We start from the raw sequence: 27,887 nt of genomic DNA on the forward strand, positions 1-27,887 counted from the left end.
ACAAGTGCAAGAAATGCAATTATAAGTCTGTGTAAGGAATAAAGATTGCTTTCTTTAAACAAAACTAAATTATACAGTTCGATTTGTGAGGATCACGAATGCTTCCCAAATGTCATGATTATTAACTATAATCATACCATTCTTCCGAATTATACAGTAGCGTGAAAAACTGATAATAAAATGATGTACCAGGCAAAATTATGGACATGCAAAAATGATGAGAAACAATTGAAGGCTTTCGAAATATGTGCGTGGAGAAGAATGGAGAGAAATAGCTGGGTCAAGAGGAAAACGAATGACGGGGTGTTAGAAATGGAAGGAGAAAAATATTATTAAGAAGAGAAAGAAAATTGGTTGGGATATTGGTTATGAAGGAACTGTATCATGAGAGATGTGCTAGAGGGTATGGTGGCATGAAAGAGAGAGAGGGGATTAATTCGACTATATAGAAACAGAATTAGGCTATTGGCGATATCAAAACAGAAAAATCGTATGTGAAGATGGAAAGGTTAATAGAAGATCGTGGAGCATGGCAATTTCTCAGTCGCGGTAAGTGACCCGCTGGTAATGGCGGAATACTTCTGATATAATGATGCCGATGATGCACAGTAGAAACAGAAAAATCCGCATTATTGTCATTGCTCACACGAATCACAATGCAAATTTCTACAGGCTGTCAAACGGAAGCAGTGGTTCCTAACCTGAGGACGCGCGGCTTTCTCCTGGTTAAGCATGAAGAGGGAGTAAGGGGGCGAAAACTACTGGCAGAAATGAATTGTGAAATAAATAAATAAAGCACCATTATAATGACTCCTTAGATTTTAGCTTGACAATTTTATAATGACCGTTTAAAAAATAATACTGTATTAGGAGTGTATGCTAAAGACTTGCTTTAAATAAATATAAATACCTGACATTATTATTATTATTATTTGTCTCCCACTTCTTGACCGAGATGTGAAATATTCACCATCTTCTTCATATCACTACATCAATTTCTTCACTGTTTTCTTGTCACAGCCCATACCCCTAGCTATCTGAATGGCAGTTTGTCCCATAGTTACTCGACCTACAGTAACATAGTTCATAGTAACAGTTCCCCTCTCAGAGTAACAGATAGTTCTCTACAGCCTTTAGAGCAAGGCATTTTGACAGCCTGTAGAAATTTGCATTGTGATTCGTATTAGCAATGACAGTAAAGTGGATTTTTCTGTTTCTACTGTGCATCATCGGCATCATTATATCAGAAGTATTCCGCCATTTCCAGCGGGTCACTTACCGCGGCTGAAAAACTGCCATGCTCCACGATCTTGTATTAACCTTTCCATCTTCACATACGATTTTTCTGCTTTGATATCGCCAATAGCCTAATTCTGTTTCTATATAGTCTAATTAATCCCCTCCCTCTCTTTCCTGCCACCATACCATCTAGCACATCCCTCATGATACAGTTTCTTCTTAACCAATATCCCAACCAATTTTTCTTCCTCTTCTTAATAATATTTTTCTCCTTCCATTTCTAACACCCTGTCATTCGTTTTATTCTCGACTCAGCTATTTCTCTCCATTCTTCTCCACGCACATATTTCGAAAGCCTTCAATTGTTTCTAATCATTTTTGTATAATGTCCATGATTCTGCCTTATAAATACAGTAAAATGCAGTACACGAAGCATTTTAAGAGTCTTTTTTTCAACTCTATTCAAGGTCCCACAAAATAGTATTTTCTTCATCCTAAAGGCTCCTTTCGCCATTTCTATCCTTGCTTTTAGTTCACGTTCGCATATCATATCATCACCAATAATACTACTCAGATATCGAAAACTAGTCATTTGTTCTTTTCTCCCGCTCCTACTTCTATATTTGACACCGATCGCTTCGTTTCAATCACCATGGATTTTGTCTTTCTAACATTTATTTTCATCCCACATCCTTCAGAAGCCTTTCTCAAGTTTTCTACATCTTATTAATTTTCTTTTTAGCTTCTGCAACAACAACCATATCAACCCCAAACCGTATACACCTCATCATTTCATCTCCTACCGAAATTCCATCTTCATTAGGTAGACTCGTTTTCGCTATCTCTTCTATATAGCTATTAAATAATGTCGGCGAAATACATAATATCTGTTGAACTTACCTTCCAATTACACTGTCCGTCTACTGTGCATGCACCAGCGAATTTCCATGAAAGATCATGAATAATTCTGATAATTTATATAGTATTTATGGACGAATACGTAATAGAACCTATATGAATAACATATATTGTTCCTCAAAGTACCGAATACGGTAAACAAAAACATCAATAGACATATTACATCAGGGCGAAATAGGCATAAATTTCAGACTCTTCAAAACAGATTTCGTTCGTTCTTACCGCGTGTCTAGTGGCTAGCACGTGTGCCTTTGGTGTGCGAGGTCCCCGGTTCGATTCCCGGTGGGGGAATTTTAATTGACCTAAATGATTTTGCATTCGTGTTCCTGTCGTTCAAGCTTAGAGGAAATTTTTGTAAAACGTGTATAACCTAGTAGAAAATAAAGACAGCTTACTCAGATACGTTCAGTGAATCAGTTAACTTAAAGACAAGAAACAAAGTGTCTAAGGCATTTGTAACTTGAAAGGAACTCTTAAAGGTTAGTTCCAGTCCCACCAAAGTAACACTTTTCTTTTACCTGTTCTCGAAGTTTCTCTTTGTATTTCTATCGGATTCGAATAAATAGAACTTCGAATAGAGAACACGTTGAATTCATTTATTGAGTAAGCCTGAAATTCTTATAAGATATGACTATGATTTTATTATTATTTTTATTATTATTACTTAAAGTACGAAGTTTCAAATCAGGCGATGCAGTATTTACATAAACTAAATGATAAACTAGATGATAATTTACATAAACTAGATTCACTAGCCTACTATGCATTTGCGAGGGTTTGCTTTGGGAAATGAAGTGCATACGACATTGAATAGTAAAAATATTGCAATAAAAATATATTATTAAAAATATTGATTAAGTAATTGGAGTTAAACATGCTTTCCAGTAAGAATTATATATAGAGAGGATTTACTTTAAAGTGCGATGCAAGCGAATATTCTAGTTTTAATCCGATTAGAAACTGATAACTTACACAATACTATTTACTTCATTAGTTCTATAAACCTTTATGCTTATCGTATTGTAGTTATCTTTAAAATTATGATTTTGTCATTTCAAAGCGTAGAAGGAGAAATAAATGTAATATTCTACCTAGGTATTTGTTAAGAAAACCTTTGAAACAGTGATGATTTCAGGGCATGACCTATGGGAGAATTTGAGGCCCTGTCGACATAAATTCGTAGTCATATCTTCGATCATGCTCAAAGTGGACTAATAATGTTCTATCAATTTCCTCTCATTCATATATTGACCATTACCCGGGGAGAATCTTCTGAAATCATCAATGCTTATAATTAGTTTTTCATTACAAATCAAAGGATAATAGTGAAATATTGAACATACTTAATATTTTGTTTTCAGTTTTGGATTTTAGATTTGCAATTCATATAATGTTCCCTTCTAATCGAACTTGAGAGAAAAGTAGTTGCCAAAGATTTATTCAAAGAAATGTTTTCATTCTTCTGATGAAAATAGGAACACACTTTTAAGGGAAAAAAAACGAAACCAATACTTCCTACAGGGTTTGAACACAAACTTATGATTTAGAGACTATTGACCCAAACCGCTAGACCAGTTCGTACGTCTTCACTGAGCTTCTTTAGACTTTTGTGTAAAGTAGTTTCCTGCTCCACACTTTTTTTTGTTTATGTCGATACCACTATAAGTTTGTGGTGAATATTTGGGCATTACAGGTCTTGCAATGCATAAAGGTCTTTTTCGTATAAACTATATTCAATTTTACGTCCTAATAACTTATATGCAACAGGTTGAATCTGTGAAATGATTGGGGTTGGAGTGATCGTAAATGTTTTCATAGTTAGGAGCCTGGATATGCAAACCCGCTTAACGTGGGGATTTAGTATTGTGAAATTTGGTACCGTACAGCTTTTATAAGTATTTACATATTGAGTTCTTTTAGATGAAAAACCTAAATAAATGCTATCTGCCCAGTATATGAAACAAAACAAAATTCCAGAATTCTCGAGAAAGTTGTAGTATGCAAGTAAGAAAGATGAAATAGTTTGTGACTAATATATATTTTACTGCAGCTTCCTCCAGTGTTTGTAGTTTGAGGGAAATTTCCATATTCTAGGGAAATTTCATAGAGTAAAAGGGATTTTCCGATAAAATGTGAAAATCCAGGGAAATTCTCGCGCTGACTAATTCATCAATGTAAATCCTTAAGCTTTTATTGTTTGCAGAAATGTGTGTGTCCAAAGTTGTATAATTTGTACCCATTGTTCGCTAGGTGTATTTGTGTTCTTTTGTTTTGTAAAGAAAAAAAATAAGAAAGTGGAGGAAAAGTAAAAAGAAAAAGTAGCAAAACACAAATGTGGTTGAGATTTCCTTTAATATAGCTAAAATAATCTTATCACATAACTTCTGCCATAGGAGTTGGACATTGAACTAACTAGGGAAAATGTGATTTTAAAAAGGGAAAATTTTGTCAGTCGAGGGAAATTTTCTTAAGGAAACCTACAAACACTGCTTCCATCTAGTGAGCTAGCAGGAAGAACCCAAACTACTACCACAGAAAGTATTTTTCGCTTGATGGAAGTAGTCTCGTTTTTCTCACTTGGTGGAAGCAGCAATTTAATTTTTGCCATTTTTAGTTTAATAGCGAAAAGTTTTTGTCTTTTCATAACTGCCATGGACGGAACCCCAGAGAATCAATTGCGGAACTCCAAGAGCTCTGCAGAGCAGAGTTTGGAAAAAAGTTGATTTAGACTATCCTGACTCAACAGACTGTGTAGTATCCTTATGACATTTGTTCACCCATGCGGATTATTAGTACTAAACTGTTAAGTAAGAATAGTTGTTCCTCTGAAATAAAAAAATAATCTCACACTTATTTTTCTTCTTCCTTTTTTAAAAGATTCTTCCCATCTTTGAAATACTGAATAAATTCTGCTGTATTATAGGAGTAATATGGCATTATTTTTTTTTATGCCTATAAATAGTTTCATTTTATTTCTCTCGAATATACAATTTCCACTTGAATGTTCCGCTCTGCTCCCATTCTTTATTATTTTTGAATATATATTCTATATGCTGGCTGATATGATAGTCTAACAACACAAAATGTAGCCTAGGTTACTAAATGACCGAAACATATTTGAATTGTCTTGAGGTAATGCGAGTTTATTATAATGACAATAGTTTTGAATGTTGTTTGTTGTGTACTTCAATGGATTTTGTGCTTTGTTTAACACCGCTTGTAGGCGCAGCCTGCTTTGTAGCATTGTTACCAGACGATGCCAAATTGGTTGAACAAATACTTCACGGAATACAGCAATATATTGTCCATTGTTAAGATGATCTCGGGAAAGAGAAAAGGCAGTCTGGACGTTCTTTTCGAGTGTAATCATTCATTCATCAGTCTGGTACACGTGTGCCAACAAACCTTTGTCGTGCGATACAACCGAAGAAGCGGAATAAATTCACAAGTACGAAGCTCGATCTGACGCTAAGGTAAGAAACTAGTGTTACGGTTGTTACTGCGATTTTAGCATGAGTGAAATCTGCATGGAAGAAAATCATTGTATTTTTCCGAAAGCATGTCAGTTCTGCTTCGTCGTATATAAACCTCACTCTGGGAAGAGACAATGTTTATAATTTGCGTCAGTCACTTTCAGGAAATTTTGCATGAAAAGATGACTATAGAAAAATGTAATGTTGTTCTAAATGCCAGAAAGGGTGGGCTGAAAAGATTCGTATTGTAATATGCAAGAATGACGTATCGTTTGAATTGCAGAGTAGTTTCTTATAAATAAAAACGTGAATATTATGTGATCATGTAATGCCGAATGACAAGTTTAGTCATAGAGCTTTTATTTTCCTTCAGTGTAATGATAATAGACCTATACACAGAAATATATATATATATATATATATATATATATATATATATATATATATATATATATATATATATATATATATATATATATATTTTAAGATCGTAAGTGCATACCTATGCCTGTCTAATAGAAAATTTTGAGCTTTCCATAGCTAACTGGGTAGCGGTCTGTGCATTCTCGTGTTCAGATTCTACGTTAAACACTAGTTACACGTTTCATATAGCCTCTGCGCTTAGGAAGTACTATAAACAATGGTCGAAGTAAGACGGTATGCGGTGATATGCCATACCGCCTTTGATTTTCCGGTGATCAAGACATACCATCACGGAACAGTAGATGCTAAATACCTTTAATAAATCTCTTTTTATACACAGTAATTGACGAATAGCTTTGCACGTAAAAACATTTTATTTCTTATGTAGAAATAATTTCTAAGTTGATAACACTGATTTTTTCCCTCTCTTTTCTACCTTTGGTTTTTAAAATAAGGTGTCTTCAAATAAGTTCATCTAGTTTATATTTTAATCTGCTATATTGAATTGTTTCTTTCGCATGTATGTATGTGTGTCTTGTTCTCTTAATTTATATATATATCGTATTTCGAGCATGGGCGGATTGAGGAATTGTCTGCTGTGGGGGCAGATCTTCCGTGGGTTTGGAATACCCCCGATTCGAATGGAGTCCGGGAGTTTTCCCACAGGGAATTGTCGATGTAAAAACTCGGATTTTGGGCATTTTTGTGCATAATTCTCGCTAATATAACACAAGGGGACTTTTTTTTTATTTTTCAGAAAGTTGTTGGCGGAAGATCAAAGTCTCTCCATATTCCTCCCCCCGTCACTACAGAGAAGCTCTCCAATGGTTTTTAGTCATTATGTAAATAGAAATGTAATCTTCTAGGCAACATATCCTCACCTCGCTGTATTTCAACATTTAGATAGCCGGAATATCGGGTCAAAATCGTAATAAAACACACCGCTTCTGCTTCCCCCCCACACTTCGAACACTGACTATAAACAAAAAAAAAAAAAAAAAAAAAAAACAATACCAGGAAATGTACTGTCAAGTGATGTCTTTACCGGAATAATTATAATATATTCAAGATAGAAATGTTTTGTTTTAGTGCTGCAATTGCATATTTGGCCTATAGGCACTTAAAGGCATTTTCATCTTCGTTACGTCCATCAAAACTGACACCAGAATAAAAAACACAAGTACAAAATTTTGGTGTAGTAAAACACACTGTTGTGTATATCGATCATGTAAATTTTCATTTGGTACTCTTATGTGTATATATATCGACGTTGTATGTCACCTTTTCACAACAAAGCGGCAGAATTGTTGAAAGTGAATTTTTGAACTTGGCTTTAGCCGGGTTCTCATAATTTCATTTTGATTGAAATACATATCCTAAGACCGAATATGGTTTCATTTTTAAAAAAATAAAGTATATCTAACGATCCCTTGAAGTTAGGGAGATGAAATTTAGCATATAAACTCATTAAAAATAAGTGGTAGAAATTGGTCCTTTCTCGCTGTAACTGTGAGGTTAACATGCTGCACTATCTGAACAGTAATGCCAACATTTGATGTGTCAGAAATTCAAAAGTAAAATTGCTAACTATTTACACAAATTCATTAGATTTGCTGCAAATAATGATGACTCCTACTATCCACATGTTCAAATTCCTGCGAAGCCATCCCTGATAGCGAAATACTGATTTCAAAATTTGAATTTACCATTGTAATTTTTTTTAGAATTATTAATTTTCATTACACAAACATCTTCGTCAAACATCTACTAGGTTTGGAGGCAAAAAATAAAACACATTTGAACAACATCTTGCGAACGGAAAGTCTAATGTTGTGTTTTCTAGGATCTGAATAAGTGATAGTCAGTAGGGGCACTATCTGGCAAATGTGGAGGATGGATTAGACTTGCCATCCCAACTGCTTATCTTTTCCTGAGTCAGTCTTGCAGAATGTTGTATTGCGTTATCGTGCTGCATGATTATCCATTTTCAATTGACAAGCGCAGGGTACTTACTAACAATGCTTAGCGTACTCATAGTTGTTCACTAAATGGCCCATTGCTGTGATTGGTCGCCCACTGCGAGAAGCATTTGGGACATCGTAATTTTCGGAACGATAGCGACTAATCCATCTTTTGGCTGCTGCTTTTGATAACATATCTTGCCTATGAACATCACAACTTTCTTTTCTGACCTGTACAGCATTTGCACCTTTTTCAAGATTATAATAATAATAATAATAATAATAATAATAATAATAATAATAATAATAATAATTATTATTATTATTATTATTATTATTATTATTATTATTATTATTATTATTATTATTATTATTATTATTCTGCCTTTCGGCAGGTCCTGGGACTAATGAGGATTTCTTTTCAATTTTAGATTTCGGCCTGGAAATGTTTTTTCCACTTTTGTCGATCTTCAGCTTTCTCTTTTAACTCCCAATATTTTCTCCTATCTTTCAAATCATCGATCAGCTGTGTTCTTCCTATTCCTCGCTTCCCTTCCATCTTTCTTTCTATGGCGGTGTGAAGAAGACAATTTCTTCGCAAGATGTGTCCAATCCAATTGGCCTTTCTACGAAGGATGGTGGCTAGAAGTGTCCTCTTTTCTTCGATCCGTTTTAAAACATCTTCGTTTGTTGCTCTCTCTGTCCATTTTATCTTCTCCATCTTCCTCCAACACCACATTTCGAAGCTCTCCAAATATTTGTTCTCTAACTTCCGTAATGGCCAAGTCTCTGAACCACACAGTCCAATGCTCCATATATACCAACTTCTTCTTAAGTCCAATATTGAGCCTGCTAGTTAAAAGTGATCTTTTCTTGTTGAATTCTTCTTTAGCTATGGCAATTCTTGACCTGATCTCTTTGATGCAGTAAGCGTCTCTCGTCAAAATACTTCCCAGATACTTGAAATTATCAACCTCTTCAAGTTCTCTTTGTTCTACTCTGATCCGTAAGGGCGTGTTTCCACGGGATATTCTCATGACTTTCGACTTTTTGATGTTAATTTCCATTCCATACAGTTTTCCAGTGTCAACTATTTTTTTCAATCATCTCTTGTAGTCCTCCTTCGGTTTTAGCTATTATAAGCGTATCATCTGCATACCTGATCTTGTTAATGATCTGCTCTCCAATCTTGAAATCTCCAATTCCCATTAATGCTTCCTTCATTAAACATTCACTGTAATTGTTGAATAATTGGGGCGACAAACTAACTACATCCTTGTCCGACTCCTCTTCCAATCTCCACACTATTGGATTCTCCTCCATTCAAGCGCAGCTTCACTTGTTGTCCTGTGTACATATTTTGAATGAGTCGTCGATCTCTCCAGTTGACTCCGATTTCTTTAAGTATTTTAAGAAGTTTCGTCCAATTGACTCGGTCGAAAGCTTTTTTCCAGTCGATGAAGCACAAACACAACTCTTGCTTTACATCAAGAATTCTTTCTGATATAATTTTCATCAATCCAATAGCATCTCTGGTGCCTTTTCCTTTCCGAAATCCAAATTGATCTTCTTCTAACCTCTCATCTATCTTACTTTCCAGCCGCCTATTCAGTATGCATGCAATGATCTTTCCAGTATGGGAAATAAGGCTAATGGTTCTGTGATCGCTGCACTTCTTTGCTTGGTTTTTCTTGGGCAATGCAATCATTGTAACATCAAGAAAATCTTTTGGCCATTAGATCTTGTTAATAAGTGAAGTCAGTACTTTCATTGCGTTGTCTCCTAATCCCTTGAGCAAATCTACTGGTATGTCGTCTTCTCCAGTGGCCTTTCTCCTTCGCATGTCTTTGATTGCTTGTACTACTTCACTTTTCAATATACTGGGTTCTTTTTCATCATCATCCACTTCTTCCTCTTCTTCGATCGCAATATATTTGGGGTGGTTCTTCTGATCATACAGATCTTTTATGTATTCCTCCCAAATTGTAATGATTATTTGATGGTCAGTGGTTACATTACCTTCTTGATCTTCGATGCTGTACGTTCGTATAGTTTTGTTAGCTTTCCCTCCTAATTCTTGTGCTTTCTGGTACATCAGATCATATCTGCCGCGCCGTTGAGGTTCCATCATTTCTTCACATATTTGCTCCATGTACTTTTCTTTGGCTTTGTCTGTCTCTCTTCTCAATTCATTATTCAGCCTTCTGTATTCCTTGATGTCCGTGTTTTTCGCCCTTCTGCGTTCTTCCATCTTCTTAAGCATTGCTTCAGTTATCCATGGTTTTCCGGTGCTCTTTCCATCGTGCCAATCTTATTGTGGAGTGTGTCAAGTAGAATCTGTTTAACTTTTCCCCAACTATTCTCTATATTGTCAACCACATTGCCCATTGCACAGAATTTTTCTTCAAATTCTTCTTCCACATCATCGTCGATATTTCCTAGTCACTCCAAGTTCCATTTTCGATTTCTCTTCCCATTTTTCTTAATCTACTTTAACCAGGTTTGCACTTCCGCCACCAGGAGATTGTGATCCGAATCAATGTTCGCTCCTGGCAGTGTCTTCACGCCTCGTACACTATTCCTGAAACGTTGCTTCACAAGAATGTAATCGATTTGGTAGCGTTTCGTATCTCCTGGACTTTTCCACATGTACAGCTTGGGTTTTCTTTTCTTCAACCACGTGTTCATGACCACCAGATCATGTTGCCTACAGAAATCGATAAGCATTTGACCTCGTTCGTTTCTTCTACCTAGTCCAAACGGTCCCACTACCTTATTCTCAGCTCCTTCTCCTACAACGCTGTTGAAGTCTCCCATTACTACGTCGTTGACCTTACCTCCTCCTTCCTGATGCAATATGTCACTAATCTGATCATACATCACTTCTACTTCATTATCGTCATTGCCGGTTATTGGCATATACACTTGTATTATCACAATATCCACTGGTTTTGCATGTAGTTTTACAAACATCAAACGGCCACTGCAGCATTCCACCTTGGTTATACTTCTTGCTACTTCGCTCTTCATTGCTATCGCGACACCATTCTCGCCCTTATCGCCACCCGAATAGTATATTCTGCAATTTCCCGATATTATATCATCTTTCGCTGGCCATCTCATTTCACTCAAGTCCACTATGTCCACTTTACATTTGTCTATTTTCACTTTTAAATTTTCAAGTTTTCTCTCACGTCGTATAGTCCGTACGTTCCAGGTTCCTATGTTGAAATTAAAGTTATTATTATTTTCTCCTTTGATTATTCTTCCCGGAGCAGTCCCCACTCGGAGATCCGAACGGGGGACTATTTTACTTCAGGAAGAACCATCATATTTATTTATTCTCCTCGTTCGTCCCTTCTGGGAAAAAGTTAATGTGGTAGTATTCCCATTTCCTTTCCACATCTCCATGCCGTTGACCATCTAGTGGTTCATCCGCCTTTTAGGACAATTTTTCGAGATAATAATATAAAATGTAGCTCAGTTCTGCGGATTCGTCATTCATCTTTATGCCGCAATATCTTATATCTGTAAGAATTCTAGGATCTTTTGCACGTCTACGAGCCTCAACTGACATCTGTCAAATGACGTTAACCCTGACCCTGGCTCATATACACTTTAGTTTTGGACACTAACGTTATTTACTGCGAAAAAGACTTAATACTTTTTTAGACTACCTAATATACAACTTTTCAAATAATGTTACTTGTCCTTGAGTGGGATTCCTTTTTTGTCCAACTCGATTTTTCGCGATGTTGTCAGCGACATGTGTTATTTACTCTGTATTGTCACAGTACCGTAAATGTTAGAACCAGATTTGTTACCTCAAAATGTTGTAATATTAATTGTCAACTTTAGGAAATACAAAAGAAGAAGAAATCTAAGCACACATGGGCAAACCATATGTTTCTACGGATGGTAACTGCTTGTCATGATACAGACTTTTAAATGTTTATGAGTACATATAAAATAATGGTGATTTTTTTAAATAGCATAATGGGTCTTGCGTATAACTTCAAGTAGATTAATAACTTCAAATAAATTTTGTTCATTATTCCTTTCTTATTGGAAATTAAGCTCAAAAGCGAGAAGTGGAAGAGAAGTTCGCAACCTCACAACACTGCGTGAAATATTTCCTATCATTGGCTACTGGTCATGTAGCGTCTTATCTGAATATCTTTGCAGGAAACCATCCAGATCTATTGTAATGTTGTCTTTTCGTCTTGCAATATGTTTGGAAACACATAAAGGCGCAAATTAAACCATTGACTTCACTACTAGCGTTCTATTTCATAATATTGGCGGTGGTTATTATCAAAAATCAAGAAATCTTATTATTCTGTTTTGTACCATACGTACAATTTACAATTTACAAATGTAAATCAGTTTGCTATTTCCCGCATCACTTCTAATGTTAATGTCACTAATCAGAGTTCTGTTTATTGCAAAGGATATGTTTTATTGTGATTGAATTATTTGAAAGTAAAGTTGTTGCAGACCACAATGTATTAATCGAAACTAATTCATTCTTTCAGGCTTGGGAGTGAGGATTTAACAATGACAACAGCCCAAATGAATGGAAAGTTGTCCAACTCTCTTGACAGGTAAGTTTCGTTTTGCTTTACATAACTTTTGCTTTAATGTTCCAGGCAGGGTTAAAAAAAAAAAAGAACATTTTTTATGTTTAAAACGTTTTTAACGTTTAAAACAAAGTACTTTGTTTTAAACAAGAAAACACGTTTAAAATGTTTATTTCGTTTAAAACAATAATCTAAATAGGCATATATATATTCCATTTTTACACGCTCACAGATATCGTTTGCCATCTATATTCAACCGTTAGATCAAATTTCTGGATCTTCCCTAATCTCGATCCGCCAAATGTTCAATTCCGGAGAAAGAAATCGGGATTTTCCCAATTTCTGTTCACTGATATGTAGTTTCTTTGTGTTACGTTCTACTGATCGTCTGCATTCTTAATCTTTAAACGCCCATTGACGCAACTGCTGTATCAGGGCTTTAAACCTCAATGGCTCAGTCCCTAATTAAGAGTCTTCATCTCGGCAAAATTAAAATGCCGCCAATTTTACAGTAAGTATGTGATATCTTCAAATAGCTAAAAAAAAAAAAAATAAATAAATAAATAATCGAAATGTGTAAAAAGAGCGCCCTAGACAATATTATTTTACATGAGAAACCGTTATTACGACTCACTTATCTGCTTTCGATTTCGAGCCATTTTGAAAATCGGCATTTATTTTCGCGTTTCTAAACAGCTGAAAACGGAAAGCCACTAGGTGACTTCTGATAACGGTACCTCAAGCAAAATAATATTGTCTAGGGCGCTCTTGTTCCATATTTCAATTATCTTTATTTATTTGAGGATATCACATAATTACTGTAAAATTAGCGGTATTTTAATTTCGCCGGGATGAAGACTTAAGGCTGGAAGATGGTTTTGGAACCAATTTATTCCTGAAGGATGCAGCTTTCCGCTGGTGTTCATCTTATCTGTGTCGGGGTAACATGTGGCGGTGGAAGGAGGATAAATATCGTGTTCTTTTGTTTCTTTTTAAACGGTTTTTTGGGAGCCATTCCCCCTCTTGGGGAATAGATTCATAAAAATTGGTACATGAAGCAATGAAGTAGGCCACTACATGGTAATTCTTGCTTATATGGGGGAGCAGGGAGGGGACAAAGCTAGACAATTTTTGGGGTTTCAGTTTTTTGACGTAAATTACATTTATTTTTACAACAAACATCAATAGCTCAGCCCCTAATTAAGCTAGAAAGATGATTTGGTACCAAAGTATTCCTGAGGAATGAAGCCTTCCGCTAGTATGCACTTTATTCGGGATGGGCACGAGTCGAGCTAAAACTCGACTCGACTCGAAACTCGAAGCAAATTCGAGTCGAGTCAAAGGTAATTTTCTCGAGTCGAGTTTCGAGCCAAGTCACTGTTTTGAGGTAGAGTTTCGAGTCGAGTCGAGTTTGGTAAACGGCTCGCTCGTTTAGCTTGTTTTAAAATCATGACCTGATTAGACTGGAAAGCGAAAGTCATAAGAAATGTAAGCAGTAATATGGAACATTTTTAATGTTGCTCAAAAGATGGGACACTGCTCGCATCTCGTCTCGTCCCATTTTCTCATTGGGCCGCGGTGGCTCAGTGGTAGAGCGTTCGCCTCTGGTACTTGGGGTCCCGGGTTCGATCCCAGCTCACGCCAAGTGAACTTTGTGGTGGACAAACACCGTGTGTGTGGGTTTCTTCGGGGTTCTCCCGTTTCCTCCCATTTCATTCATTACTCATCATCACCGTCTCCTTTAACCTAATCGGCATAATCGTGGGACGTAAAACTCAAAGATTTCATTTCATTTTTCCCCCCATCTTTTCATTCTACTAATTCTTCCATAATGATTTATTTAAGAATTATCGCCCACATTTTTAGGCTAAAGAGCTCAATCAATAGACGTAAAATTAAAGATTTTATTTAATTTCTTCACTTCACTCGACTTCTGGACCCCTATATCTGAGATATTCATCCTGTATTTATTGTAAACTATCCTTCCTAGACCTACCGTACTATTCAATATTTATAGAAATCATTGTCTAAATACACCTAAGAATATTTTTCTAGAGCCTATATGGCTAGCGTACGCGCTTTAGGCGCAGGAAATTGAGGTTCGATTTTCGGTCCGAGCTCATGTTGTTCGGATCCTATGTTAAGCTGTAGGTCTATCTTATATAGACTCAGTGCTGAACAGGACGCTTGACTCCAAATCAGCCAGTCAGCGATTTTTTCTACAAGTATGACCACATAACGTGACTAGGATTTGAACAGTAGAAACTCTACACCATTGTGACCATGAACACTTGGATATAGTAATTATTGGTGCGTGGTGTTCGTGTATGACCAATTTACTACAGAAATTTTGAATAATATGCTAAGTAAAAGAAGATATTTCTTGTGGATGTGACTTCTTAACCATCCGTCTGTTTGAAAGACACTGTAGTGGTTAAGAGAATTTGTGCTTCTTGTTTACATTGAAGGATGTGGTTTATGAGTCTTCGTAAGTCATGTTATTCAAATTGCTATTTTAGTGGAAATTTGCACCTAGATGAGTTTTCAGATACACAATAACTGTTTCCAGGACTACACGCCTAAGGGTAGTATGCATGCTACGTGATATATTTCTGAATATTTTCCAAGTTTATGACAGCTTAACCCTGAAATTATGCTGTATGTCCTATGTAGAGTTAACAACAAAATTAGTAATTTATAACTACTAAATTCATTGAAACAGAAGTTATGGGTAGGTGCACGGTGGATCAGAGATAGAGTGCTCACTCCTACTGTGAGGGATCCATTGATCAATAGTATGCATTGTGAGTTTGTAGTGGACAACGTAGTGTGTATTATTTTTTTTTCAGGCTCTTCCCTTTCCTGTTACATTCCTATTCCATCAATTGTCCTTAATCGTTCACTTTCATTGATTATCCTTCTTTAGACTGGAGCACAACTGTGAGACGTTAAAGACACTCCCCACTTTTTCACATTAAAAAACAAAAATATTATAGATGTCAATGAATGCTTACAACGATAACGTTGTATATTGTAAAATTTACCTGTGCCTGTTTGCAGGAAAGGGAATCAGAGGCGAATTTTGTGAGTAATTTTATGTTTATGATATTTAAGATTTCGATTGTCAATTTTTCGTATATAATTGCTATGGTTACGAGGTAACATATGTGCTGAATAATAAGTCAAGATTATATGTGTTTAAAGCATTAAAAACTAGTATCAGAAATAATAATTTGTCTTTATCTATATATAAATGGAACCAGGTAATGATTAATTACTATATCGAAAGTGTTATAGCTATTTAAGGTGACTAACCTTACATTTTTATGGTGCAACGTAACCCGGGACCCTGTACAGTCTTGAAGATCAGTAAAGACGGGGTTTTAAGTTTATTTAAAGGGACTTATGAATATACAATATACGTGTTTACGTAGTGGAAGAAAGATAGAACGAAAGGTAAATATGGCCAACGTACAGAATACTGATAAATCTATGACTAGCACAGAAGAAACCATGTTGCAATCTGTAACTATCAATCAAGTTATGGATATGTTGAAACAATTAAGCCAACAAATGAAGGAAGGTCAGACTCAGCACACTCACCAAATTAGGGAACTACAGGAAGAACAAAGTCAACAAATTAAGGAGCTTCAGGAAGATCTTGAGAAAAAGATCAACCAACAAACCCAAGATTTCGAGGCGAAATTTGAACAAATAGGAATATCTCACGAAAACAAATGGAAAGCCGTTCAAAGTGAACTTGCTCACATGAATCAATGCATTATCACCAGATTTGAGCGATACGATGGAAAATTAGAAGAAATAGAACAAAAGGTTAATGAATTTCAAGGGTCAGTAAATGATTTAGAATCCTCAGTATGCGTGCATGAGAACCATATTAAGCGGTTACAGGAAGAGGTCAATTTGCTGAAAGAGAAAGGTATCCCTGAGGATATATCACAAGAGGATGGACATGGACATGGGAACGAAGTACGCTCTGCCTTTTCATCTCGACGTAATCGTCCCCATAGCAGAGTAGTGAAAATCAATACGTCATCAAGCGGTGAAGAGGAAAGTATAGATACAGAAAGAAGAGGGAGACAGTCATCCCGACGTAATCGTCCCCATCGCAGAGTAGTGAAAATCAACACGTCATCAAGCGGTGAAGAGGAAAGTATAGATACAGAAAGAAGAGGGAGACAGTCATCCCGACGTAATTTTAACAGACGTATGAAAATTAATACAGGTAAACGCATAAGATTTAGTGAGGTTAAGTCTCTTACTAGATTTAGTGGAGTACCAGAGGATATCACTGCTAGATCGTTTCTAGAAAAGTTTGAAGATGAATGTGGGCTGATAGGTATAGACGAGTCCCAATATCTAAAATTGTTGCCACATGTGCTGCTACCGCCTTGTCTAACTTGGTATAAAGCTATTAGGAGCAGTTTGTACTCATATTCTGACTTCAAAAATGCTTTACTGTCAAATTATGAGAACGATTTCATGATTGCAAACAGAGATGCCATTTTAAGAACTAAATCCTACAGTCCAAAACTCCATGGAAGTATTACCTCCTACAGTCCAAAACTCCATGGAAGTATTACCGAGTTTGTGGTATCAACATACAATGAGCTAAGATCTCTGAATCCCACTTATCCTGAATCCCGTATTATTGCATCCATCCGAATTTTGCTGCCATACAGGTTACAACAATTGTTAATGACTGTACAGTGTATTAGCTTCAATTATTTGATCATGCTTGTTCAAAGCTATGAAAGTCAGTCAATAATTCACAATAATAATAATAATAATAGAATTCAGGATAGAGGTCAGGTTAATTCTAGACGTAATCCAATCCAGTATGCTTCTGTTAGTAATATTAATGTGCAAGCTGATAATCATTCTAATGTAACTGGTTTTAATAATAGAGGGAATAACTATAATGGTACCGGTAATCAAACACAATCTAGTTGCAGAAATAGAACTAGAAACTTTAGAAATGGCAACAGAAATAACAATTATCGCAGATTTTCACAAAATCGATTTGCAGATGGCAGGAGTTTTGTAAATAGAAATCCAAATAATGCAACTGTGCCTAATCGTCATGGAAATACTATAGATTGTGGGATACAATGTGACTTAAATGAATGTATAAGGCAACATAATTTAAACTAATGTGTGCTGATGTGGAAGGGGTTGAAACCATATCAGCATTGAGTATTTCTAGTCAACTTTCGGATTATGAAACTAATTTAAAACTTTTAGACACAAATATTATTTATCAATATATACCAGTCGCCAACTGTTTTTGGAATTTCGATGATGATATGGAAATAAATCAAGGCACTACTGATAAAGATTTTGTCTTTTTAAAAACATTCTGTACAGCAAGAATTAATATAACAGTTAATGCGATTCCTATTCATGCTTTAATTGATACAGGAGCTACTGTGTCCCTTTTATCATATACTTTTTGGCGTGAAATTACTAAAAATTACTCGAACCCAAGATTACAAAAAATAGATAATTTATTATTGGTTGATTATACCGGTAAGCATAAAAAGAAAGTATTAGGCAAGACTCAAGTAGAAATCGGTATCCAAAATTTTAAGATTATAATCCCTATATTGGTTATTAATGAATTGAACGAAAAAATATTAATTGGATTAGATCTTCTGACGCAGCTGCGTACAGTATTAGACTTTGAAAACAAAACTTTTAAGATACAAACACTAGATGATGTCATAATCCATAAACTAATCCCGGCTACAGATAACATTGCCTCTCAGTGTTTACCTTTTGAAAATAACGTTTTAAACATTAAATGTAATGAGTTGAAAGAAAATCATTCTAGTAATATGGTAAAAGAACCGTCAATGGTGGAAGATGACAATTCTTTACATAAATGTGTAGATGAAATTTTAAATTCCTTAATGCTTATTGATAAGGAAATAGCTTCATCATTTAAAGATATAATTTGTAAACATAAAAGAGTATTTTCAAATAAACCAGGCTGTTGTAAAGATTTTGTTTATACAATTGAAGTGGATACCAAAGATCCTATTGTGACAAAACCGTACATTGTTCCTTATCGTTATCGAGAAAATGTACGTAAACAAATAGCCGAAATGCTAGCTCAAGGGATAATACGGCCTTCACAGAGTGTTCATCTTAATCCAATACATGTAGTGCCTAAAAAGGACGGAAAACATCTGAGAATCGTAATGGACCTCAGAAAATTAAATTCACATATTAAATTGCAACAGGTCCGATATCCTCCTGTAGATGAGATCCTCAGTACTTTAGAAGGTAACACCATATTTGGAAACTTGGACTTAGTTATGGCGTACAATCAAGTATCGCTAGATGAAAACTCCAAACCATATACTGCCTTTTTATTTGAAGGCCAGCTATACGAATACAATCGTGTCGTATTTGGATTAATTAATGGTAGCGCTGCATTAGCTTCTTGTTTAAATAAAGTGCTAAAGCAAGACTTACGCAGTAACGTAGTGTACTATGCAGATGATATTTTGATCATGGGAAAAACTCCAAAAGACTATTTAAAAAATCTTGATATAGTTCTTGAACGATTAGGAAATTATGGTTTAACTGTAAACATCGAAAAATCTAAATTCTTTCAAAAATCTATAGAATTTTTGGGTTACTTAATTGATGCCAATGGAATGTGCTACAGTGACTCCAAAGTTCAAGCTATTAGAGATTTACCAATTCCTACAAATTTAAAAGAAACACGACAGGTGTTAGGTCTTTTTAATTGGTTTAGGAGATCTATTCCTAAATTTGCTGAAATCGCCGAACCATTATTTTCCATTACAAAGAAAGGAGTACCATGGCGATGGGGAGATGCACAGGAACAGAGCTTTCAATCTCTAAAAGCTTGCATAATGAAAAACATCCGTCTAAACCATCCCGATTATAATCGTCCTTTTTTTGTTCAGTGCGATGGAGCACTTACAGGCATTTCTGGTATACTTTGGCAGCCTGGGAGTGATACTAATGAGCCATGTGTAATACATTGTGTGAGTCGGACGCTGAAAAACGCAGAAAAGGGATATACCATCACGGAAATTGAATTATTAGCAGTGCGATTTTCGTTACAAAAATTTGCTCCATACTTGAGTGGATGTCATTTTACTGTAATTACTGACCATAGCTCCCTGTGCCATTTAAGGAAAATTCAGGGGTACAATAGTCGACTGTTAAGATGGTCATTAGAACTGCAATCCTTCGATTTTGACGTTAAACATATAAAAGGAGTGGATAACATACCCGTGGACACGTTGTCTCGATTATTCCCTAGCGAAAGCCACCAGGTGTTATCGATAAATGTCTTCAAAATTTTACAAGAAGAAATTTCCAATATTTCTGTCGACGAATTGCAAAAATCTCAGAGAGAATATGAACCATATGCAAAAATCATTCAACATCTGACAGCATGTCCAGATAAATGTGATTGCCCTCGTTCTTGGAACACCCTGTATCGTATGTCGAACAATGTGTTGGTAATTAAGGATTTTAAATTCGAACATCGAAACAAAATTTGTGTTCCACCAAAATTGGTACCTTACATATTGAAAGCCTATCATGACGACTTTGGGCATTTTGGTTATCTAAAAGTATATTCTCTCATAAGTAAATCTTTTTACTGGAAATCGTTCCGAACTCAGATTAAGAATTACATTAATGATTGCGAGGAGTGCATGAAGATTAAGCATAACTATCGTTCCATATATAAACCCATGATGTCCATAATACCAGAGCGACCACATTCATTCATCTCCATAGACTTATATGGCCCGCTTCCAAGAGCTTCTACTGGTGAAACTTTTCTACTCACGGTAATGGATATTTTCACTAGATATGTAGTAGCTTATCCATTACGGAGAGCTACTGCATCAGCGATAGTCAATCGTATTCTGAATGTATACATTCCTCATTGTGGCCCGGTTGAACATGTACTATGCGATAATGGTGGACAGTTTAAAAGTCATGTGTTCTTACGTGGCATGAATAATGCAGGTATTAAAGTGCATTTTGTGACTCCGTACCACCCTAGCAGTTCTGTAGTAGAAAATATACATCGCCATTTAGGTATGTTATTTCGCCATTGTTGTCGTGATAACCACAAAGAATGGATTAAATATGTGACTGAAATTACTTATTTTTTAAATTATTCGGTATCGGATACCCTAGGAGTGGCACCCGCAAACATTCATAATGGAACTGATTATGTTGCTCCCATAGAACAACATTTTGGAGTCCGGCTTGATAAAAATAGTGAAATAGATTATTCACATTTGATAAGCATGATTCATTTTCGAAGAAAACAGAAATTTAAATCCCGAAATCAGAAAATTGATGAACAGCAACTGGGAAAAATTAAAATTCAGCCAAAGGATTTAGTTTTTGTACGGTTACATCCTCAAAGCGACGCCGCATTAAAGAGGATATACAAATTTTGTGAGTTGTATGCCGGACCTTATTTATGTACTAAACAATTTAGTCCTAAAGTATTTGAACTTATGGATATAAAGACAGGCAAAACTTTAGGATTACGTAACATCGATGAAATTAAGTTGTGGAAACCTACTGAGAAGACTAGAAAACGGTGGTTGGACTTAGTTCGAACTTTAATTCCTTCTGAGGTCATGACGCATGCAAATATTGAGACCAATTAACAAAGGAATTCTTTCTTTAAAAGGAGAAAAATGAAGTGTTTTGTGGATATATAAATATATAATTTAATTCATTGTATTTTACGTTGTGTCCTTTTGTTATTGTGTTTTCAATTTGATATATCTTAGAATTATGTGTCTTATTTAATGTTAATGTACCATATCTTTTATAAAAATTCTTCCATAATTATAAAAAAAAAATTTGCTCATTAGGGGATGAGCATTTGTTTTAACAATGATTTCGTTTGAATTTGTTCTCTGTGGATTTGTTGCAAAGTTTCTTTCCAAATTATTCACTGAAGATTTGTTAATTTGTATTTCATATCAAGAAATCATTTTAAAAATGTATTGTATTATATTTATATTTAAACTATGTTTATATTAGAACGATGGTACTTATACAGGGGCTGTTCAAAAAGTAAGTGTCTTAAAGTTTTCCAGGGTTCTTTCCTTTGTAGTCAAACTACTACGGAAGTCCGCATTCGGGCCCCATTTTACAACGATAACGTTGTATATTGTAAAATTTACCTGTGCCTGTTTGCAGGAAAGGGAATCAGAGGCGAATTTTGTGAGTAATTTTATGTTTATGATATTTAAGATTTCGATTGTCAATTTTTCGTATATAATTGCTATGGTTACGAGGTAACATATGTGCTGAATAATAAGTCAAGATTATATGTGTTTAAAGCATTAAAAACTAGTATCAGAAATAATAATTTGTCTTTATCTATATATAAATGGAACCAGGTAATGATTAATTACTATATCGAAAGTGTTATAGCTATTTAAGGTGACTAACCTTACATGCTGTAGTGACTACTAAAATCTTCGTTCTAAGCTCATCATGTAAGCCTATGGTCTTATCGCTTATTTAAAGGCTTATTCTTTGAAAATGTGGAACATATCGACAGCACAAATTATTTCATAAGGAACAAAGAATTACACAGAGAAATTTTGTGTTATTATTTGATTACCGCAATATTAAAAAAAAAAGTTTTTTAAAAAAGCGTGGTCCGTGGTCGAGTTTCAGCTCTTTTGTCAGAAACCATAGGTGGGTGTGATAACTACGGATTTCTTTCCCTGGTAGAAAATTAGAACTGCATTAATGAAATGAAAATATAGTTCCCTTGCACCAGGCCTACCTATCTATGATTTCTGTAGCATTGGATTGTTTGGTATCATTTCTTACTTTTGCTATTAGATAGGCATCTAATATAGCGAGTATGCGGCATGGACTCTTAGAAATTGGCAACCCTGATAAGAAAAACTTCAAGAATAACCCTTTCACTTTTGTTTTACAATATTTTGAGAGGTCACGTTGTGTTTATAATTAATATTCCCATATATTTTGCAGTTCTCTCGTAAAAAAAAAAAAAATGAGTTAAGTAGTGTCTTCTCTTAATGTTTATACCAAAGTTTACATTCATATTTTAGTACTCAAACAATACCAATTTTTTTCGAAAGTCTTTGCTGTTTTCTGCATGTTGGTACATAACACACATTTCATTAATTGATAACTAATTTCTATCAATTGATCAAATAATAATTCTCTGTATTTGTTGAAATCAGGTGATGTTAAGCATCCAGATGTATGTATTACACTTCCTACATCTTGCTACTGTTGAAAGCCACATCCTGAGTCAAAGCCACGCAGATGTTCAAACGAGTGATATTGCGTAAGAGAAATGTCAGAAAAGGATGCACCGTCGTGTGTGTTAAGATATGATATGTAGCTTGTGATGTGTGCCAGTAGATAGCGCAAGTTGATAACTTCAGCATATTAAGCCACTTGGTTTATGGTTATAAGTACACGTGCAATTCCAATCAGTAGTTTTTGGAATACTTAGAAATGTAATCTGAATAGATTAATATATCTTGTTCCGAATATGGAAATCTGGCTTAAGTTTGCATGAAGATACGTTTCATCCAACAGCCTGATACAGAGATGAAGAAAATGGTCGTGTCATTATTTATGTAAGACTGAAAGGATTATGGATTCGATCAGTCCTGACCTTTCTACAACTTGAATTTCAAATAATAATTTGAACTACAGGTTTTCCAGTTAAAATTAACAGATTTCTATCAGTCAGAAGTTCCCAAAATATTTCTGGTATTAATGAATGTGTTGATTGCTATTAACCAAACACGAGTAAAGTTCTCAAGCAAGTCTATTATTAGAATTATTGTTCGTAAGGAAATGTTTTCGTTGAGCAGAATGCGCAGAGTCAAGGTTAATTCCGAGTGGGGCACTGAAATTTCAGTGCTCTCCCAGCGTCCTAAGGCAGTCAAGGAGTTGCTTGAATTAAGAAGTATCGAACTCCGCTTTGGAAAGCCAGAAATAATAGTTACGGAAATCAGTGTACTCTTCGGTGGTTTCAGGATTCGTGATCCAGGAGAACGATAAGCAAAACAGTGCCCCTTATATTTATACGTAGTGAAAATCGATTACATAATTTCACACACGATATATCACATTACTTATACCAAGTGACATGACTGATGTACAATTTACTGCAAAAGCAAACCTATTTTTGTGTAAGTGTGTAACTTATTTTTGTTTACATTGAATTCCAGTAATTTTAAAATTTCCTGATTTTCTGTGTTGATCCATTGACAGTTTATATATTATAAAATTTGCTCGCGGATTTCGTTTCTAGTAAACAATATTTTATAATATTTTTCTAACAATTTTATACTGACCAATCAGAACATTATGACCATCTACCTAATGTATCCACCTTTGACTGACAGGACAGCAGCAGTACGGTTTGGCATGGGAGCAATGAGATCTTTGTTGATGGCTGGAGACACGGCGCATCCCATCTGCAAATACAAGTTACTTAATTTATGTAAATTCCGCGCAAGGGGTCGATGAGGTGAGATATGACTTTCTACGACATCCAAAGTGTTCGAGTTCAGTTTAGATTTAGTGAGTTTGGAGGTCATTGCAGGAATTGATATTCAGTACTGTGCTCCTCGAACTAACGTTAGCCTTGCGACAAGTAGCATTGTCCTACTGAAAGATGCCTTTCCCAGTTGGAAACATAGCCAACATGAATGGATGTACATGATCAGCATTAAGGTATTGATAGCTAGGAGCCGTCATTGTGCCCACCACACGCACTAACTTGCCCGTGGATGACTACATGAAGGTTCTCCGAGTCTTAATAGAGTTACTACCGACCTTGACATACGATTGTACAAGTCTCTTCTGACTCGGCATCGATGTGATAAAGATAATATCGTGATTCACCTGACTGTGCAATGTTGTGCCATTGCTCTGCGATCCAATTATTACGGGCACGTGCTCTTTCCAGTCGTTGCGAATGATGAATTGCGTTTAACATTAGTATACATGTAGGACATCGGCTGCGGAGGCCCACCCTAACAGTGTATTGTGAACTGTGTGCTCAGACACATTCGTGCTTTATCCACTGTTGAAGTGTATTATAGTGTGATGTTAATTGCACCACAGTTTTCACCCTATCCTTTTGTATCAACCTCGCCACTCTACGATGTCCGACATCTTTAATGAGATGTACCGCCCAATGTCTTGCTGTTTGGTGCTGATTTTACCGTCCTTTTCCCACCATTGAAAGACATTAAACATAGCAGTTTGCGAACACCCTACTAGTCCCGTTGTTTCCGAAATAATCATTCCGAGCCATCTGGGCAGACGATCGAGGGTTACTCCAAAATCATTTATTTCTGTCCTCGTTTTCAAAATATTACCATCTATCTTTACACTCGAAAGAAAAGAATATACCTTCCTTTAGTGGCGCCGGTGCTGTAAAGTTTAATTTTCTTTTATTTGTGCTAAGGTTAACAGTTGAGTATACAAAGAAGTGTTAGAGCCGTACGATTTGAATCTTATCAATACAGCATGAAATATTTGTGTAGATATTGACATAACCCTTGTGTTCTGCCTTCATATTTCCCCAGTGTCCGTGAAACAACAAGGATACGGCCATAGGTGCCCGAAGAAAATTTTCTAGGGAGGGCATCTCCCTGCTTGCTATATTACGTTTGGTATTTTTTATTTGTATTAAGAAAATCTTAAGAAATTTAATACATTTTCGTGAATCAAGAGGCGCCCATGGGTACGGCGGTACCATTGTACCGCCTTGGAGCTACCAGTGAGCGTACTGATCAGATAGATTGCAGCAAAAGTCTTTAGAGTGGGCATAACCTTCGTGAGCTATCTTCCTTTAGTTTACAATGAACGGCTTACTATGAGTAGATCTCGTTTTCCCAGTTGCAGGCAATACAAATACTTTTAAATGTGTAAATTAGTGTGAGCAATGTAATGCAAATGGGATGCATCTAATAGAATTGTAATTACCATCCAAGGTCTTTAAAGCTTATCTCACGAGTGTTGGTAGTTGTAAGGTTCTGATTAGTGATAATTCCGTGAGATACGTTTAAGAGCAATAGTATTTTTCTCTCGTTACTGTTTTCAAAATAACGTATGTAAATAATATATTGCACCATTATTATGTTTAGGTGTAGAACTTGTATTCCATAACTCAGCCAATGTTCACCTCGCAAGAGGCAATCCAACTCCTACCTCACTAACAGTCGTTCTAGAACTGCTACTGGTTGCTGTGGATGTGCTTTCCCTTATTAACCAGATTTGATGTTATTATTAAATTATTTAGTTGAAATTTTATGCAGAATGAAAACAAAGTTTGTATATTGGCATGATTGCACCAGTGTTGGGCAAATTTCAATTGAATTAACAATTAACAATTAATCTGTAAATTTAATTGTTAATTGCAATTAACAATTGAAATAAGTAATGGTTAATTGTTAATTGCAGTTGGCCATTAAAAAAGGAGAATCAATTGCAATTGATCAATTGATTGAAAGTAATTGCAGTGGAAAGTAATTGCAATTGAATTCTGTAATTCAATTGCAATTGAAATTAATTGGCAATTGATTCAATTGCAATTGATTTCCACAGCAATTACTTTCAATTGATTGATCAATTGCAATTGATTTTTACTGATTAATTTTCAACACTGTAGTTCAGAGAGGGCGTGGGGCAATGAAAACTTTAGCCACGACCAATTGACTCACCACCCGTCGTGACCCACGACCCACCGTGACCCACTCTGACCCACCACCCACCATAAACCACTCTTACCCACTGTGACCCACAGACCCACCAAAACCCATTGTCATCAACTCTGACCCATGATTCACGCCCTCTTCTCTACTGACTAAAGAGTTTAAACTTGTAATAAAACAAGCCTATAAAATTATCACTCATCGGAGTTTGAATTTTTACGATCAATAGCTCAAGCACCGCACTATTACAATAACGGCGGATCTGACCTTTCTAATATAAATAAAATAGAGTTTGTTCGTGTGTCTATCTGTCTATCTTTGTGCGACCTGTGGACGAGACGAGTGAACTGAAACTTTTCAAAATTTGGTCACGGGTAGCTTGGTCTAGGCCCCAGACCAAGACGAAGAGTTTTTTTTTTAATTCCTTACTAGGGGGTCTCCAGGGGACGTTTACCGGGACCGGCCTGGGGACCAGACAAGTCGACCGAGAGTTACCAAATTTTGGTCAAAAATACCTTGGTCCAGGTCCCACACCAAGGCAAAGCTTTTTCGAAAAAATTCGAACCAGGGGGTCTCAGGGGGGCATTTACCGGGACATGAAAAAGTAGTAGAAAATGACCGATATCAGTGTCGATTTCATAGTTTTCCGGTCGCTGAGATCAATGGTGAAACTCCGATCGCATTAACTTCCAAATTCACCGTATTCGGCTACGGGCCGTGGGTCAACGGGGGAAGGGGGGGAATGCCGAAACGTACAAGTAATCCAAAATGCCGATATTAGTGTCAAATCCATAGTTTTCGCGGTTGCTGATATCAATGGTGACACTACCATTAGCGATGACTTTCAAATTCATCCACCGTTGTATGCGGGCCTTGGGTCACCAGAGGGGGGAATTCCGAGACGTAAAAAAATAATCGAAAATGACCGATATTAATGTCAAATTCATAGTTTTCGGGGTAGCTGAGCTCATTGGCGAAACTCAAGACCGCGTTTACTTTCACATTTAGACCCCATCAGATAAGAAACGGGGGCATTATAACGGGGATCACGAGACATGTAAAAATAATCCACAATGACCGATGTCAAATCCGTAGTTTTCGCGGAGGCTGAGATCAATGGTGATACTTTCATTAGCGATGATTTTCAAATTTAACCACCATTGTATGCGGGCCGGGAGTCACCGGGGGTGGGGAATTGCGAAACATGTAAAAATAATGGAAAGTTACCGATATTAGTGTCAAATCCATAGTTTTCGCTGTCGCTGAGATGAATGGTGATACTTCCACAGGCGTTGACTTCCAAATACAGCCCCCATCAGCTGCGGGCCAGAGGCATTGTTTTTTTTTTCAAAATTGGAACCAGAGGATTATAGGGACTTTTACCGGCATATGTAAAAAGTAGTAGAAAATGGCAGATGTTAGTGTCACATTCATAGTTTTCGCGGTATTAGTTGGGGGTTGGTGGGGGCCAGAGGAGATTTTTTCACAATACGAACCAAGGGGGTCTGAGGGGGCGTTCACCGG

The 27,887-nt window shown here is 36.0% G+C and overlaps 1 protein-coding gene across 4 annotated transcripts in view; it reads left to right on the forward strand.

The window, feature by feature from the left end:
• The window catches only part of siz (Brefeldin-resistant Arf-GEF family protein schizo), a 436,074-nt gene that overhangs the window by 48,966 nt on the left and 359,221 nt on the right, over positions 1 to 27,887 (forward strand). For all 4 annotated transcript variants that reach the window (XM_081762743.1, XM_081762752.1, XM_081762746.1 and 1 more), the window contains exon 2: positions 12,550 to 12,618. In XM_081762743.1, the coding sequence (XP_081618869.1) occupies positions 12,550 to 12,618 (69 nt within the window). The remainder of the gene's footprint in view (positions 1 to 12,549; positions 12,619 to 27,887) is intronic.

Source organism: Thermobia domestica, chromosome 6, assembly GCF_964235325.1.
Source record: "Thermobia domestica chromosome 6, izTheDome1.hap1.1, whole genome shotgun sequence".
Classification (NCBI taxonomy): domain Eukaryota; kingdom Metazoa; phylum Arthropoda; class Insecta; order Zygentoma; family Lepismatidae; genus Thermobia; species Thermobia domestica.